Source organism: Pelmatolapia mariae, linkage group LG2, assembly GCF_036321145.2.
Source record: "Pelmatolapia mariae isolate MD_Pm_ZW linkage group LG2, Pm_UMD_F_2, whole genome shotgun sequence".
NCBI classification, from domain to species: Eukaryota; Metazoa; Chordata; class Actinopteri; order Cichliformes; family Cichlidae; genus Pelmatolapia; species Pelmatolapia mariae.
The window spans coordinates 24,160,534-24,176,744 of NC_086228.1; the positions used below are offsets into that span (position 1 = coordinate 24,160,534).

A 16,211-nucleotide genomic window follows, 5' to 3' on the forward strand; every position below is an offset into this window, starting at 1 on the left:
TGAGGTGCGAGCGGTGTTTGTTTTTACCATAGTTCATGGTGGAGAATGGCTGCTCTGCTAAGTTTTGCTCTCTGTAGCTGTATGAATGGCAAACTACACTGTTTACCAGAGGCATAGGCACACTTAAAATTTCTTCTGAAATTTTCGCTTTCTAGTTATTATTATTATTATGTGTGCCTATGCCAAGAGGCACACATATTACTATTCGTCGGATTTATTATTATTATTATTATTATTATTATTATTATGTGTGCCTATGCCAAGAGGCACACATATTACTATTCGTCGGATTTATTATTATTATGTGTGCCTATGCCAAGAGGCACACATATTACTATTGCTCGGATTTATTATTATGTGTGCCTATGCCAAGAGGCACACATATTACTATTGCTCGGATTTATTATTCTTATTATTATTATTCTTCAGTTTCCGCCTGAAATTTTGCAGCAAATCTCGCCCCGCAGTTTTGAGACAAGCTTCATATATGTTACCTCATTTTGTGCGGCTGGATCTGGAATGGTGTGCTATGACTTTTGGTGTTTATGTCTATTATAGTTTTTTAAATATTAATATTTTAGTGAAAATTTTCCCGCGCTCCTCTGCCAAACAGTTTTGACATTAGGGTTACATATGTTACATCATTTTGTGCGGCTGGAGCTGGGCTAGTATGGTATGACTTTTGGTGTTCATGAGTTTTATAGTTTTTGAAATATTTAGATTTTAGTGCAAATTTGGGCCAATTTCTAGGTTCCTGAGAAAGATTCTACTTTTGGCCCCATAGAAACAGACTTCATTTGTGGTGTGTTGGCTCTCTCTAGTGGTATAGCCGTAGTAGTACAGGTGAAAAGATCTATGCTTGGGCGAAAACTCCATATCCCACAATTCATAGCACGCCTCTGCAGAGTAAACAATGGCGGCCACCACTTCGTTTTATATGTCTTTTATTAGTGTTTCTAGGTCACAAAATCAACTTTTAAGATATTTTCAGGCGAGAATGTAGGTGTGTAAACTTCAAATATCTGCTCGTTTTATCAAGACATCCCATATTACAGACAGTGCTCTTACGTGTTGCTGATAGCCGGCTAGCTAGCTAGTGCCGCTAGCACCGCTAGCGTATGACGACACTACGCAATGACGACACCCCTCCTCCGCTTTGAAATTGACCGTAGACATGATTTTCTGAGACAGCGTGGCTATCGCTTCACCGGTAACGCGTCTTTCCCCCCTCCTCTGCTTTGGACTTGAACTTACAGTGATTTTCTGAAGTGTTTACTAAGACACACCGTAAGCTTTTACAAGGTAAGTGTATCTCTCTGTCTCTGGTTTGAAATTTAGCTTTGAAAGTGATTTTTTTTTTTGTGTGTGTTTCTTTATCGATTTCTTTGTTTCGGCACGTTCGGCACGATGCTAAAGCCAGTTAGCGGATAGTCAGCTAAGGCAAGCGTTTCTGTCCCTCTTCCGGTTTTGAAATTGACCTTTAAAAGTGCTTTTCTGTGTCTTGACGCTGATATCTACAAAATGACTGTGATTTTATTCCAGTGGTATCGTTTGTAATTGAAACTTTTAAGATGCGACTCTCAAAAAATTGCTTCATTGTAGTCGGGTTTCACACCTCTCTTTGTCTCGTGGTTTTGTTGCTGGCTAGTTAGCTGATATTAAGCATCTCCCGGTTTGAAATTGATTTTGAAAGTGATTTACTATGACACACCGTAAGCGTATCTCTGTCTCTGGTTTGAAATTTAGCTTTGAAAGTGATTTTTTGTGTGTGTGTTTCTTTATCGATTTCTTTGTTTTGGCACGTTCGGCACGATGCTAAAGCCAGTTAGCGGATAGTCAGCTAAGGCAAGCGTTTCTGTCCCTCTTCCGGTTTTGAAATTGACCTTTAAAAGTGCTTTTCTGTGTCTTGACGCTGATATCTACAAAATGACTGTGATTTTATTCCAGTGGTATCGTTTGTAATTGAAACTTTTAAGATGCGACTCTCAAAAAATGGCTTCATTGTAGTCGGGTTTCACACCTCTCTTTGTCTCGTGGTTTTGTTGCTGGCTAGTTAGCTGATATTAAGCATCTCCCGGTTTGAAATTGATTTTGAAAGTGATTTACTATGACACACCGTAAGCGTATCTCTGTCTCTGGTTTGAAATTTAGCTTTGAAAGTGATTTTTTGTGTGTGTGTTTCTTTATCGATTTCTTTGTTTCGGCACGTTCGGCACGATGCTAAAGCCAGTTAGCGGATAGTCAGCGCTGATATCTACAAAATGACTGTGATTTTATTCCAGTGGTATCGTTTGTAATTGAAACTTTTAAGATGCGACTCTCACCGCGTACGAAACAATAACTGCGTTGTAGTCGCGTTTCACACCTTTCTTTGTCTGTCTTTATAAGGCGTTAACTACAGCACCCTTTAATACCTCAACTCTTGATTCAGCCAAGGTAAGTGCCCCCCCCCCCCCCTTATATTTTCTATGTATGTATTCAGCTGATATTTAGAAAAAAATAGGTGTGTTTAGCGCTGGATGTCATTTTATTCCAGAGCTGTTGTTTGTAATTAAAACTTTTAAGATTAGATGGTACAGTGTTTTTACTCCCTTCCAAACAGTAAAGTTCCTCTTTGTCTCTCAGTAGGAAATTTAAACCAGACAGTACAAGGCTACATTTCAGTGTTACAAGCCAATCAGTTTGCTAATTGTTCTGTGAGGTTTGTTTGCAAAGTTTAAGGTGTTAAGTAGGACTGTGAACATCTGGGTCTGCTTGCTGCTGGCATTCTGCCAGAGCCCCACCAACAAGACCGCCTCCCAGCAACGAGACTGCCTGTCAGCCTTGCAAGGTACCCAATTTTCCAATTACTCTATAAAAAAACTGTTGTGGGCAACAAGACTGTCTCCTAAGTTTGCAAGCCAATCACTTTGCCAAATGTTCTTGTAAGATTTGTTTGAAAAGTTTGAGGTGTTAAGTAGGACTGTGAACATCTGGGTTTGCTTGCTGCTGGCATTCGACCAGCGTCTCAGCAACAACACTGCCTCCCAGCTTTGCAAGGTAATTACTTTCCCAATTACTGTACACCAAAACGAAGTAACTGTCGTGGTCAACAAATCTGCCTCCCAACTTTCAAGGTAATCACTTTCTCAATTACAATATACAAACTGTTATGGAACTTAACAAAGCCTTAACACCGGGTAGTGACACTATCAATATGTCTATTTAAAGAAAAGAGATTTTTTTTTTTTTGTTCTTGTAGTCATCTTGTCTGTCAATGTATCAGAGGGTTAGAATAACAAATTGCTTGAAATGCCAATAATTAATATTCTGTTTTTATGTTGACATTCTACCAGATGCCGAGAAAAAATAAAAGATCCCAGGCACAAAAGAAGCGCTGGAAACCACTTGACCTGGTCGATCCTGCTGTCCCAGTGCTCTCTGGCCACAACCAAGATGAGGCAGTCAGTAGTTTTCCATCTGACCAGGTAATGAGGATATGGTAGTGATCACAGACAGTTGAACAGTTTTCAAAACACGTTTGAGACAGTTAAGAACACTTACCCATGCAGTTTAGGATTTTTTGTTATAATGTCACACAACTGGCATAACAGTGCATGGTATACAGAACATTTAAATGAAATGAATGTGTCAGGTCACTTAATGTCTTCTATACCCTTTTTCCTGGGTTTGCAGATGGCACCAGCCAGGTTATCTTTGGAAACACAGGATAGACTCACCTCCTTATGTTCCCCATGTACCAAGGTAAACATCAAAAAATATTCCTCTATTAACAAATTACAAGGTATGCCCACACATAGGGCTGCTCGATTATGGCAAAAATGATAATCATGATTATTTTCACTGAAATCTAGATCTCCATTATTTGACAATATGTATTTAACAATAACGATGTATTGAATAATGGCTTTAAAGATTGTCATAAAATAGTGTGCAAATACTGATAACAGTGTAAATGTTTGCAATATAAAAAATAAATGAAAAACGTAAACATGTATGTTTAGTGAACTTTGCAGTGTTGCTCCGTGGTGCAGCTACGACATTGTAGCAAAGTTTACACACTATGTCTACTTGATCCACGTCTGACTTCGCGAACCCATAATGTTTCCACCCCACTGAAGTTTTTTTGTTTTTTGTTTTTTACCTCTTTTCAACCAACGGCAGTCACTCTCCTCTCCAAATAACTTCTGCTTAGCTTTCCGAGCTTCCCTCTGTTAGCTCCTCTTAATTGTTGTGACGCGTGTTCAAAACACAGAGAGGTGTGCTCGATTTGCCGCACGGAGCAGCGTGAGAGTACAGCACGAGGGTGGTGCTAATAATCTGCTCAGTCCTTTTTAATTATCGTTGAAAGCTCAGATCGTGATTTCGATTAAAATTTGATTAATTGAGCAGCCCTACCCAGTCTGTATATATCTGATCTTTGGTGTCTATAACCACAGTTGATATGTAGTCTTTCACTTAAAGCATGTTTGCTAACTCAATTTTGTCCAATTTCTATCCAAAACAAAGGAAAATATGACAAAGGGTTTTTTATTTTTATTTTATAGCTCTGAACAGGTAATTCTGATGTGGTAGTGAGCACATACAATATATTTTTATAACACTTACCCATACAGTTGACCATTTCTATCTTATAATGTTACCCAACTGGCATAACAGTTCATGCCATGCATTGCATTGTAAAGTGAAATTAAAGTGTCAGGTCACTTAATGTCTTAACATTATATTCTTTTTTGCCTGGGTTAGCAGACAGCACCAGCCAGCTTGTCCTTGGAAACGGAGAATAGATCCACCTCCTTATGTCCTCCAGGCAGCAAGGTAACTTTAAAACGGTATTCCTCCATTAAGGATTATGGATATGGTTACATGTTGGCCTTATGCAAACAGTAAGAATTTTGTTGTCTCGCTTCTGTTAGTTTTGTTTAAAGTTTTTAAAGTTACACTCACTTTCAAATTTCTTAGTAGTTATGCAAACAGCTGGATTTTTTTTATTGCTTTGTAAGTTTAGTAACCGCTACTGTTTCATGTTTTCTTTAAAGTATCCAGTGTTACACTCTGTTTCAACTCTGTTAGTAGGTTTTCTAATTTTGATTAACTGTATTATCAGAGTTCAGAAACTCGTCCACCAGCAAAACGAGTCTGGGCAACCGATGATTTCCACACGGCATCAAATTCTCCACCTAAAAAGGTAAGCCTAACCCTATGTATAATCACCGGGGTTGATATTTAGTCTTTCACCTTAAGTGTGCTTGCTAACTCGTACTAAATATACTAAAATGTTAGACTAAACATGTACATTTGTCAGTTTCTTTCATCAGACTCCTAAAATGCAGACATCTCAACAGCTGTCTGTCTGTTTAGCTATTTCTATATCTATTATTCTGAATACTTTTATACCATTTTATACTTAAAGCTTCAGATAAATTGACATCCACAGTGAAAAGCAGTGCAAATAAATACAAACATTTTGTGACACTCATCTTTTCTCAAGATGAATGTCAGTGTGTTCTGTTTCAATCACATTTAACCTGTAACTGAATTTTGTGTCATTTCTTTACAAAACGTAACACAACTATGAAACGTGTTTTTTATGGCACATGTACAGAGCCATCTGGTTTAATCTGAAATCAGTGAATGAATTACATCTAATTTAAGAGCATCTGAGATCCTCTTACGAATAATACGTAAACAGGATTTCCTTTCATTTGTATTTAGGCTGCAATTTAGTTGATGTTTGAAGGCCCGCAGCAACCTAAAATAATGTGTTATACTGAAAGAAATTAACTGCTTTGAAAATATGAGGAGCAGAAGGTACAGATATGACCTTTGTAAAAGGTCATTAAAAAAAACACCTCTAAAGCAAATTACAGATATCTAAAATATTTGTCATTTTTACTTCCCACCTCTGCTCTCTCCCACTCTCTCTCACTGTTCCTGTCACTGTCTTTCTGCTTGTCTCTTTCGATTATGCTGTAATATGATTGAGGAGTGACATAATTTGGCTTCATTTGCCTGAACATTGTTTGATTATTTTACCAAATTTAAAAAAAAAATGTTTTTACTTTACAAGAATCTAAATTTATACAACTCTTGCCAATTAAAAATGTCTTACATCATTGTACCAAGAGTTACATATGTTTACTCAACCGTGAAATGCATATCATTAAATACTAAACAATAACATGTGTCACCTTTACATTCCTTGATCAGCCTTTCCACAACACAAATGAAGAACTACTGACAGAGGAGCTACAGAGCAACGCAGTTCAGCACTTCTGGCGTGTCAGTGCAACTCATTGTCAAAGTGATGAAAGGTACACAGAATTCTCTCGAAATCATCAGTGCACATGCAATGCCCTCACATTCCTGGCCTACCTTAATGAGGAACACCAGTTCAACACAGCCCGACTTGATAAGGTGCTTGAACAGGGAGATGCACTCTACTGTTGGATTAAAACAAATCTTCAGCAGGAGAGGCGTTATACACAAAATCATCTGACCATAGAGGAACTGCCCAAAAAAGTTCATGCTGACATAAATGTCTACAGTGTGAAAATGGACAACATAAGGTATGGATACCTGAAAGCAGCAGACAAAACTTATCAAAGAAAAGAGTGGTGGTTGCCTCTTGCTAGTCGTCTTGTATGTCTGTCAACAGATGTGAGCTATGCTTTGCTCATGGTCTCACCTCAGTGCATTGCAGTTTTCCGTGACAAATCTGGGAGGTATGGATTATTTGATTCACATTCAAGAAGTGCAGCAGGTTTACCCCAGCCAAATGGAACAGCAGTCATGCTCACTTTCACTCATGTGAATGACCTGATCACCCACCTTCATAACCTTTTTCAAAATCAAGGCAGGTATGCAAGATATGAGTTTGTGCCTGTTTCTTTCAAAAGAGTCAGCACTCACAACGAACAGCCTGCACAGTCAACTCAAGCAACACCAAGAGCAACAGCTACATCACCACAAAATGATGAACCACAAATCACAAATCCCACTGTGCAAGTGCCTCAACCAGAATCAGCCCAAACCTACATGACAATGTTAGAAAGTGCTTTAAACCCGCAACAAGACAAAATGGCTTCAAATCAAATTTGTGAACATCAACTTGAAACATCTGTTGATCCAACAAGCAACATCCAAACAGAACAACAAGAAAATCTTGAACTCAATAATGAAAGAGATAAAGTCATAGATAAACCCCCCCAAAAAACAAGAAATGTGTGCAGATTAAATAAACGACGACGTGGGAAAGCTATTCGTCAAGCTCAAAAAAGTCACAAGCAGCATGTAAAAGCTAAAGAAAAATCTTCATCTGAAGACTTGACAAAGAAGATAAACAAAAGAAGACACGAAAAGGAACGATATGCCTGCTTTCCTGAATTTAGAATGAAAAAATTACAGGCTGTGAAAACTCAATATGCTCAAAACTGTCATCGCCATAAACAAAAACTGTTATCAGCCAAAGATTATTATGCAAATCCTCATATTCAAGAGAAGATAAAAGCCCACAATGTGAAGAGATACCAAAATGATCCTCATTTTCAACAAAAAAAGAGAGACTACATTATCAGAAGATATACCACAGATGCCAGCTTTCGAACCAGACAGAAACAATATGTGTTCCGAAGATACAACACGGATGCTGACTTTCAAAGCAGACAGAAGCAATATCTGGTCCAAAGGTACAACACGGATGCTGACTTTCAAAGCAGACAGAAGCAATATCTGGTCCAAAGGTACAACACGGATGCTGACTTTCAAAGCAGACAAAAAAAATACATGAGCCAGAAATACAGAGAGGATGATGTCAGAGAAAGGAAGAGGGCATATATAAGAACAAAATATGCATCGGATCCAAAATACAGGCACAAACAAAAAAAATCAATTCATGCCAGGTATCATAATGACTCACAATTCAGACTGCACCATATACAGCGCTGTGCAGAGTACCAGAGACACAAAATGGCTACCACTGCATCTTTCGCCATTTATAAAAAGTTGTGTGCGCAGAGAATAAAGAAGAAATACAGACGACTAGTAACACAATTCCAGCAGGGTCCACAGTCTGAAGCACAGCCCCAGCTTGTAGTGAATAGTGTGATGCAAGCAGCCACATTAGCTTTCCGTGAAACAATTAAGTTAGGACCCACCCATGTCTGTACAGTGTGCCACAGAACTCTGTTTCCTAATCAAGTAAAACACTGCAAAAGATCAAAGTATGTTAAAAATAGTCACATTGTTGACACCTGCTTGACAGGAAAATTTGTCCATGTTTGTGATAGTGAATGTACAGCTAATTGTACCTTTCCAAAACAAAGAATGCAAGAGTGGATTTGCTACAACTGTGACAGCCACCTACAACGAGGAAAGATCTCTTCCATCGCAGTGGCAAACAATTTAGCACTAGCACCCATCCCAATTGAACTGAGTCAATTAAATGTACTAGAACGACAACTGATTGCTAAAATTCTCCCGTTTGCCAAAATCATTGCATTACCAAAAGGACAACAAAGAGCCGTACATGGGGCTGTTGTTTGTGTACCGTCAGACGTGGAAACCACAGTAAACTGTCTTCCCAGACCTAGCAATGAAGCCCAGCTCCTGCAAGTACAACTGAAAAGACACATCAGATTCAAAGGATACCAACACTTCTACACTGTGAACATGAAGAATGTGTTAGCAGGCTTATCAAAGCTAAAAGAGATGCATTCAGAATACAAAGATGTATCTATTGATGATGACGCAACTTTTGCTGATCCCACAAATAATCAGATAATCGAGACGGAACATGACACTGCTGATACAGATATTCAAGATGCACTGCCCAGAAACTTTGACAACCAAATTGTACCAGAAAGAAGAACCACTGAGGAAACAACAGCTGGAATACTTGAGCCATGTCATGATGTAAACGAACTATTGGAGCCTGAACAGTCAAATGGAGAGCCCTTACAAGATACGGAGAAAGAAAAGGAAGAACTTCGCCCTGGTCTTGTTCTAGACACCTGTATGCAACCACCAGATATAGCACAGGACATTTTATCATATGGTGAAGGAATATTTAGCATTGCACCCGCCCAAGGAAATAGACCTGTTGGTTTCTTCTCTATTCCTAAACTTGAAGCCATGGCCTTTCCTGTGCAGTTCCCAACTGGACAGAACACATTAGATGAAGCCAGACAAGTCAAACTGTCCCCAAGCATGTATTTTAATACACGGCTGTTCTCTGCAGATACACGCTTTGCAACTGACCAAAGCTACCTATTCTTTGCACAGTTTGTAACAGAAACACACATGGCTACAAACAGCATGTCCATCCAATTGCGCAAAGGTAAGGCAATCACAAAGGATGGACGTAGAATTAGTAACAGAATGCTTCAAAATAAAGACGAAGTGGAGAGACTGATAAATAACAAAGATGCAACACGCTTCATGAAACCTCTGAGAGGTACTCCAGCCTATTGGGAAAAGGCACTGAAAGATCTGCATGCTATGGTCAGACAGTTAGGAAAGCCAACTTTTTTCCTGACATTTTCAGCTGCTGAAATGAGATGGCCTGAGGTTGTTGAGGTCATAAAAACTCAACAAGGTGAACAAGTGGATTTTTCACAACTTGACTGGAACACAAAGTGTGAAATTCTCCGAAGCAACCCTGTGACTGTGATGCGATTGTTTGAAAAAAGAGTCGATGCACTAATGACAACACTGATCCTGTCCCCAGCACAGCCCATCGGTGAAGTAGAAGATTACTTTTATCGAGTGGAGTTTCAGGCCAGAGGTAGCCCTCATATCCATTTACTGGTTTGGGTCAAAGATGCACCTAAATTTGGAAGCGACCTTGAAGACCACGTGTACAAATTTATTGACAAGTACATAACATGTAAGATGCCTGACCAAAATGCCGATCCTGAACTTCACAAAATTGTGTCTGAGGTTCAAGTCCACAGCAGAAATCACTCCAGATCCTGCAAAAAAGGTAATGTGTCATGTAGGTTTGGGTTCCCCAAACTACCTGTAGACCAAACAATGATCACTTTCCCAAGCCCAGATGATGACGATGATCACAATGATAAGCAGCATAGCACAAGTAAGGAGAAAGGCACAAATGAAAAACAAAAGCAAAAAAACAGACGAATGGCGCTCGCAAAAAAACAGAAAGAGGCCAAAGAAAAACTCCAGCCATTGAGAGATTTGCTCTGTGACCCAAATTCCTCGTTTGAAGACTTGTCTGAGCTGCTTCACAAATGCAAATTAACTTATGAACAATACTTGGATTGTGTCTTCAATTTAAGCAATGGCCATGTCATCCTCTTAAAGCGTGAACCTAATGACTGCTGGGTGAATGCATACAATGCAGATCTACTGAGAGCCTGGAATGCCAACATGGACATCCAATATGTCATTGATGACTACAGCTGCCTGATGTACATGATGTCTTATGTCTCTAAACCCGAATTTGAGATGACACAATTTCTTAATGGAGTCATCCAGGAGGTAAAAAAGTCCAATGTCAATGAAAGAGATGAAATGAAACAGATAATGCAGGCATATGCTAAACACAGAGAAGTCAGTGCCCAGGAATCCGTGGCAAGGACATGCAGCCTGCCACTAAAAAAGTGTTCACGCAGTGTGGTGTTCATACAGACTGATGATGATGCCCTGAAAATGAGTCTCCCGATGAGCAGGTTGCAAAGCATGGCACCAGATGATGAAAATGTGTGGATGTCTGGATTGCCAGAAAAATATGCAAACAGACCCAGAACACCTGAGTTTGAAAGAATGTGTTTGGCTGAATTTGCTTCAGAGTACAGGATTCTCTACAGCCGTGAAACAGAGTCAAAAAATGCCATCCCTCTTTTGAATAACATGGGTTATATTCAAAAGAGAACAAGAGGGAAACCTGCAATAATCAGATATCCTCGCTTCTCAGAAAAGAAACATCCAGAAAAGTTTTATAGCAGACTACTAAAACTTTATTTTCCACATCGATCAAATGATGACTTTAAAAACACAGAACACTCCACATCCGAACAGTTCTACAAAAGTGGACGAAAACATGGTTTTGCAGTACGGCCAATTGTTACCTTTAACAAAAAGCGTTATGAAAGCCATGGCAAAACAATGGAAAGGGCATTGGAACAGATTGAACAACAAGGCCCACTTATCAATGCATGGAACACCTTTGCACCTGAGGTTGAAGTAGATCGTTTAGAGTGTGTGGCCCAACGACAATCCAGACACGAGACTGACGAAAATGAAATGGACATTGTTCCAGACTACCAAGTCAGTGGTAGCAACAGTGGAACCATGCCAGCAATCATAGCACCTAAGCTGAGCCCAGACTTTGTCAGAAAAATGTACCAAAGTCTAAATGAAACCCAAGCATCCATATTCTACGCAGTGCGTGAGTGGTGTTTCAAACTTGTGTGGGGTCACTGTCCTGAGCAGTTCTTTTATTTTGTCTCTGGAGGAGCTGGCTGTGGAAAATCACATGTTATCAAGTGCATATATGAGGAGGCAACAAAGATTTTGCACCAACTCCCCAGATTCCGTGACCAAGCAGACATGTCCTACCCTGCAGTACTGCTGACTGCATTTACTGGCACTGCAGCTTTTAACATATCTGGGAAAACACTGCACTCTCTGCTAAAGCTGCCAAAATCTTTAAAACCGCCGTATCAGGGATTGGGCAATGCACTGGATGAAGTGAGAGCTTCACTTTCAAATGCAGAGATTCTGGTCATTGATGAGATATCTATGGTTTCTAAAGACCTTTTTGCCTACATCCACTGGAGACTTCAGCAGATCAAAGGAAACAAGAAGCCTTTTGGTGGGATGTCTATCCTTGCAGTAGGAGACTTTTACCAGCTGCCACCCCTTGGAAAAGCCAAACCACTCTGTGTGTACGAGGACAATGTCTTTGATCTCTGGAAAGACTATTTCCACATGGTCAACCTGACAGAAATCATGCGACAGAAAGATGATCATTCTTTTGCTGAAGTTCTGAACAGGATAAGAGTGAAGCAAAAAACAAATTCTCTTGAAGCCAATGATAAAGCCTTGCTCACACAGGCTATCCATGACATAAAAGACTGTCCATCTAATGTATTACACATTTATGCTACAAACAAAGAGGTCGACAAACACAATTCAGCAACTGTAACTGCTCTTCATTCTGATATCATAAATATTCAGGCCGAAGACTACAGAAAAGACCCACGGACGGGTGAGATGGTCCTCCTGGCAGATATGATGAAAGGCAACAAAAGAGATTTACCTGATAACATACAAGCTGCACCTGGAGTGCGTGTTATGATTATTAGAAATTTGGATGTTGAAGATGGGCTTGTTAATGGGACATTTGGAACAATCACGAACATTGTGACAACCACACAGGATGGACCAAAAACTGTGAATCTCATTGGACTTACGCTGGACAATCAAAATTCTGGGCAAAAATTTCGCAGAAAAATACAAGGATCCTCAGACAACCTCGTATATATTGAGAAATGTGAAGAATCTACAAGTAAAAAAGGAGTTCTTCGCAGGCAATTTCCAATGAAGTTGGCCTTTGCATGTACAGCTCACAAAGTACAAGGCATGACAATGGAGTCAGCAGTAGTATGTTTGAAGCGTGTTTTTGAGCCTGGAATGGCCTATGTCGCACTCAGCCGCACAACCTCACTTAAAGGACTGTACATCACAGACTTTGATGAAAGGAAAATCTATGCTGATCCTGCCATCACAGATGCACTCAAAAATATGAGACATGCATCATTTGAGAATGCAAGACCACTGTTGCAATTCTTAAAATCAGTTGTTCCCACAGTCCCCACATTGACAATTATCCATCACAATGCACAAGGTCTCCCAACTCACATGGAGGACATGAGATGCCACCATGAAGTCAGCCTTGCTGATGTTTTATGCATAACAGAAACTCACTTGTCTGGATCATCAGTTTCTCCCCGCTTCCAGCTGGAACAGTACAACATGGCCACACGCAACAGACACGTCTCTTACACAAACCATACAGACATGGCAAAGGTAAATGGCGGTGGAGTTGCAATGTACTACAAAACAGTTCTTATAGCAGAGTCTCGAAAATACCTGCAAAATGTGACTGACCTTGAATTTGTTGTTATCAAGGTTGAATCGCCAGTCACAGCTTTGATAGCAACTGTATACAGGCCACCAAATTACAGCCACGTGAGGTTTTTACCACAAATGCAATGTCTTTTGGACTCATTGGAAATGATGAATTGCCAACCAATTATTGTTTGTGGAGATTTCAATGAGGACCTTATGAGCAGAGGAAAAAAACCCATCCAAGAACTGTTTCAGTCAAGAGGATATGCACAACTTATTACTGCTGCAACTACCGAAAAACACACATTGATTGATCACCTTTACATATCACAGCCATACGCCTGCCTCCAATCAGGTGTTCTAAATACATATCACAGTTATCACAACCCCATTTATTGTGTAATTCACTAACACAAAATGACTGCAAGGTTGTGAGGGATATGGACTTGCCAAGTGATCTTAGTGTCTTTGCAACTGAGCACACTCTACCACCAAAAAGGACAGCTCACCAGTGGGAGCTGATACATAAGACTGCTCTCATCCATTGAAGAGCTGACCAGAAACGTGAACAGAGAGACTGCAACTGCACCTGATGGGATCCCTGCCATAACAGGTAATTGTATTTTTGTTTCTTACTTTATATTCTAACATTTATTGATATTCTTTGAAACAAACTATAATCTCATCCATTCATTAAGTCATCCATCCATTCATAACTCCTCAGATGTGTTCTGTCCAGTAAAGGCAGTGGAGAAGCCCTACACTGATCTTGAAACTGTGCCACGCTAGTAGAGACCGGCTACAAGGATGGGCAGGTATAGTGAAATTAAAATGCACCTTTTGGTTCAACAGGTTTATATATACAGTCAAGTGATCAAAAGACACCAGTATTAAACCCATTTAAACCAACTACATGTTTGGATTGGAACTGTATACAGGCCACCAAATTACAGCCACGTGTGGTTTTTACCTCACATAGCAACTTACCCCATCCAAAGACACCAGTATTAAGCAAATTTCTTTTTTTTACTTCATTTTTAATATAGTTTTGGGTCATTTAGTTCTAGAGTTAGATTTGTTTTTCCAATTATTTTTTAGAACTTCATTACTTGCCATTTCGCTAACTGAAGAGCTGCGCTTTGTGATGTCTCTTGTTTTATTGTTTTAAATTGTGTTTTCCTTTTATCTGTTTCTAGCTGTTTTCGCAAAGTCAGCCAACCACTTGCTTCCAAATGACCCTTATCCAGAAGTATCCGTGAGTGCCTCATAAACAGAAACTAACGTGGAGACCTACCTCTCAGAGAAAAACGCACACATAAGAAAAGCCGACCCACTTCAGTACTGGGAAGAACATCCTAATCTGTTTCCCTCTATGGCTGCTGTTGCGATCCCAGTGTGCCCCCTGTAGCTCTGTGGACAGTTTTGGATTTGTTTACATCTCACCCAACCGGTCCCAGCAGATGGCTGCACCTCTCTAAGCCTGGTTCTGCTGGAGGTTTCTTCCTGTTAAAAGGGAGTTTTTCTGAACACACTCTACCACCAACAAGGACAGCTCACCAGTGGGAACTGATAGATAAGACTGCTGATGTGCTCTCATCCATTGAAGAGCTGACCAGAAACGTGAACAGAAAGACTGCACCTGATGGGATCCCTGCCATAACAGGTCATTTGTATTTTTTTGTTTCTTACTTTATATTCTAACATTTATTGATATTCTTTGAAACAAACTATAATCTCATCCATTCATTAAGTCATCCATCCATTCATAACTCCTCAGATGTGTTCTGTCCAGTAAAGGCAGTGGAGAAGCCCTACACTGATCTTGAAACTGTGCCATGCTAGTAGAGACCGGCTACAAGGATGGGCAGGTATAGTGAAATTAAAATGCACCTTTTGTTCAACAGGTTTATATATACAGTCAAGTGATCAAAAGACACCAGTATTAAACCCATTTAAACCAACTACATGCTTGGATTGGAACTGTATACAGGCCACCAAATTACAGCCACCTGTGGTTTTTACCTCGCATGGCGACTTACCTCATCAGAAGACACCAGTATTAAGCCAATTTCTTTTTTTTACTTCATTTTTAATATAGTTTTGGGTCATTTAGTTCTAAAGTTAGATTTGTTTTTCCAATTATTTTTTAGAACTTCATTACTTGCCAGTTTGCTAACTGAAGAGCTGCACTTTGTGATGTCTCTTGTTTTATTATTTTAAATTGTGTTTTCCTTTTATCTGTTTCTAGCTGTTTTCGCAAAGTCAGCCAACCACTTGCTTCCAAATGACCCTTATCCAGAAGTATACGTGAGTGCCTCATCAACAGAAAATAAAGTGGAGACCTACCTCTCAGAGAAAAACGCACACATAAGAAAAGCCGACCCACTTCAGTACTGGGAAGAACATCCTAATCTGTTTCCCTGTATGGCTGCTGTTGCGATCCCAGTGTGCCCCCTGTAGCTCTGTGGACAGTTTTGGATTTGTTTACATCTCACCCCAACCGGTCGCGGCAGATGGCCGCCCCTCCCTGAGCCTGGTTCTGCCGGAGGTTTCTTCCTGTCAAAAGGGAGTTTTTCCTTCCCACTGTCGCCAAAGTGCTTGCTCATAGGGGGTCATATGATTGTTGGGTTTATCTATATACATTAATGCTTGTATGCTTTTCATTTATACTTTTGCCTTACTTTTCAGTTCATAATATAAAGTTACTTGAATGGTTTCCTTTTCCTTTTTTATTTTATATTGCTTTGCTATTTACCACAATCTAAATATCATGTTTAAATGTCATACATTATTGTAAATGGTATCTGTACAAAATATTGTTTGAATAACATGATACATTTATTAGTCCCACAATGGGAAATTTCATAATTTGCATGTGGTATTTTCCCCTTTGACATTAAAATACCTTTGAAATACAAATTGAATACCGCTTAATGGACATCTTTTTTTTCTACCACTTTAAACGACTCAAAACTGTAAAATCTAAATTGTAACTTCTCTTGAACACCTGACACTAAAGCATAATTTATTTTCTTTTATATCTATTAACTTATTTTGTAATCATGTAACTGGAGCATCTTTCTCTCATCTCTGTATGCCGCATATAACAGAGATCA

The 16,211-nt window shown here is 39.5% G+C and overlaps 1 protein-coding gene across 8 annotated transcripts; it reads left to right on the plus strand.

Annotated features, from left to right (window-relative positions):
* Positions 1-468: 468 nt before the first annotated feature.
* LOC134643502 (uncharacterized) lies at positions 469-16,009 on the plus strand. Of its 8 annotated transcripts, none has more exons than XR_010573500.1 (10): positions 493-3,039; positions 3,336-3,467; positions 3,676-3,744; positions 4,747-4,818; positions 5,108-5,188; positions 6,211-13,708; positions 13,820-13,910; positions 14,292-14,758; positions 14,873-14,963; positions 15,344-16,009. XR_010573500.1 is itself a non-coding variant. In XM_065469887.1 (5 exons), the coding sequence occupies exons 1-5, from the start codon at positions 3,436-3,438 to the stop codon at positions 6,239-6,241; spliced, it is 285 nt and encodes a 94-aa protein (XP_065325959.1). In that variant the 5' UTR covers positions 469-3,435; the 3' UTR covers positions 6,242-11,240. The 8 variants fall into 8 exon arrangements, 2 of the variants coding, with proteins under 2 accessions (XP_065325959.1, XP_065325960.1); XR_010573496.1 differs by having other exon boundaries at positions 493-1,302; positions 2,389-3,467; XR_010573495.1 differs by having other exon boundaries at positions 493-3,467.
* The last annotated feature ends 202 nt before the right edge of the window (positions 16,010-16,211 follow it).

Excerpts from the sequence above, each read along its gene's own strand:
- LOC134643502 (XM_065469887.1), top strand. The coding sequence starts at position 3,436 with ATGAGGCAGTCAGTAGTTTTCCATCTGACCAG. Across the intron at positions 3,468-3,675 it reads GTAGTTTTCCATCTGACCAG|ATGGCACCAGCCAGGTTATC; the intron begins GTAATGAGGATA and ends CTGGGTTTGCAG. Across the intron at positions 4,819-5,107 it reads TATGTCCTCCAGGCAGCAAG|AGTTCAGAAACTCGTCCACC; the intron begins GTAACTTTAAAA and ends CTGTATTATCAG.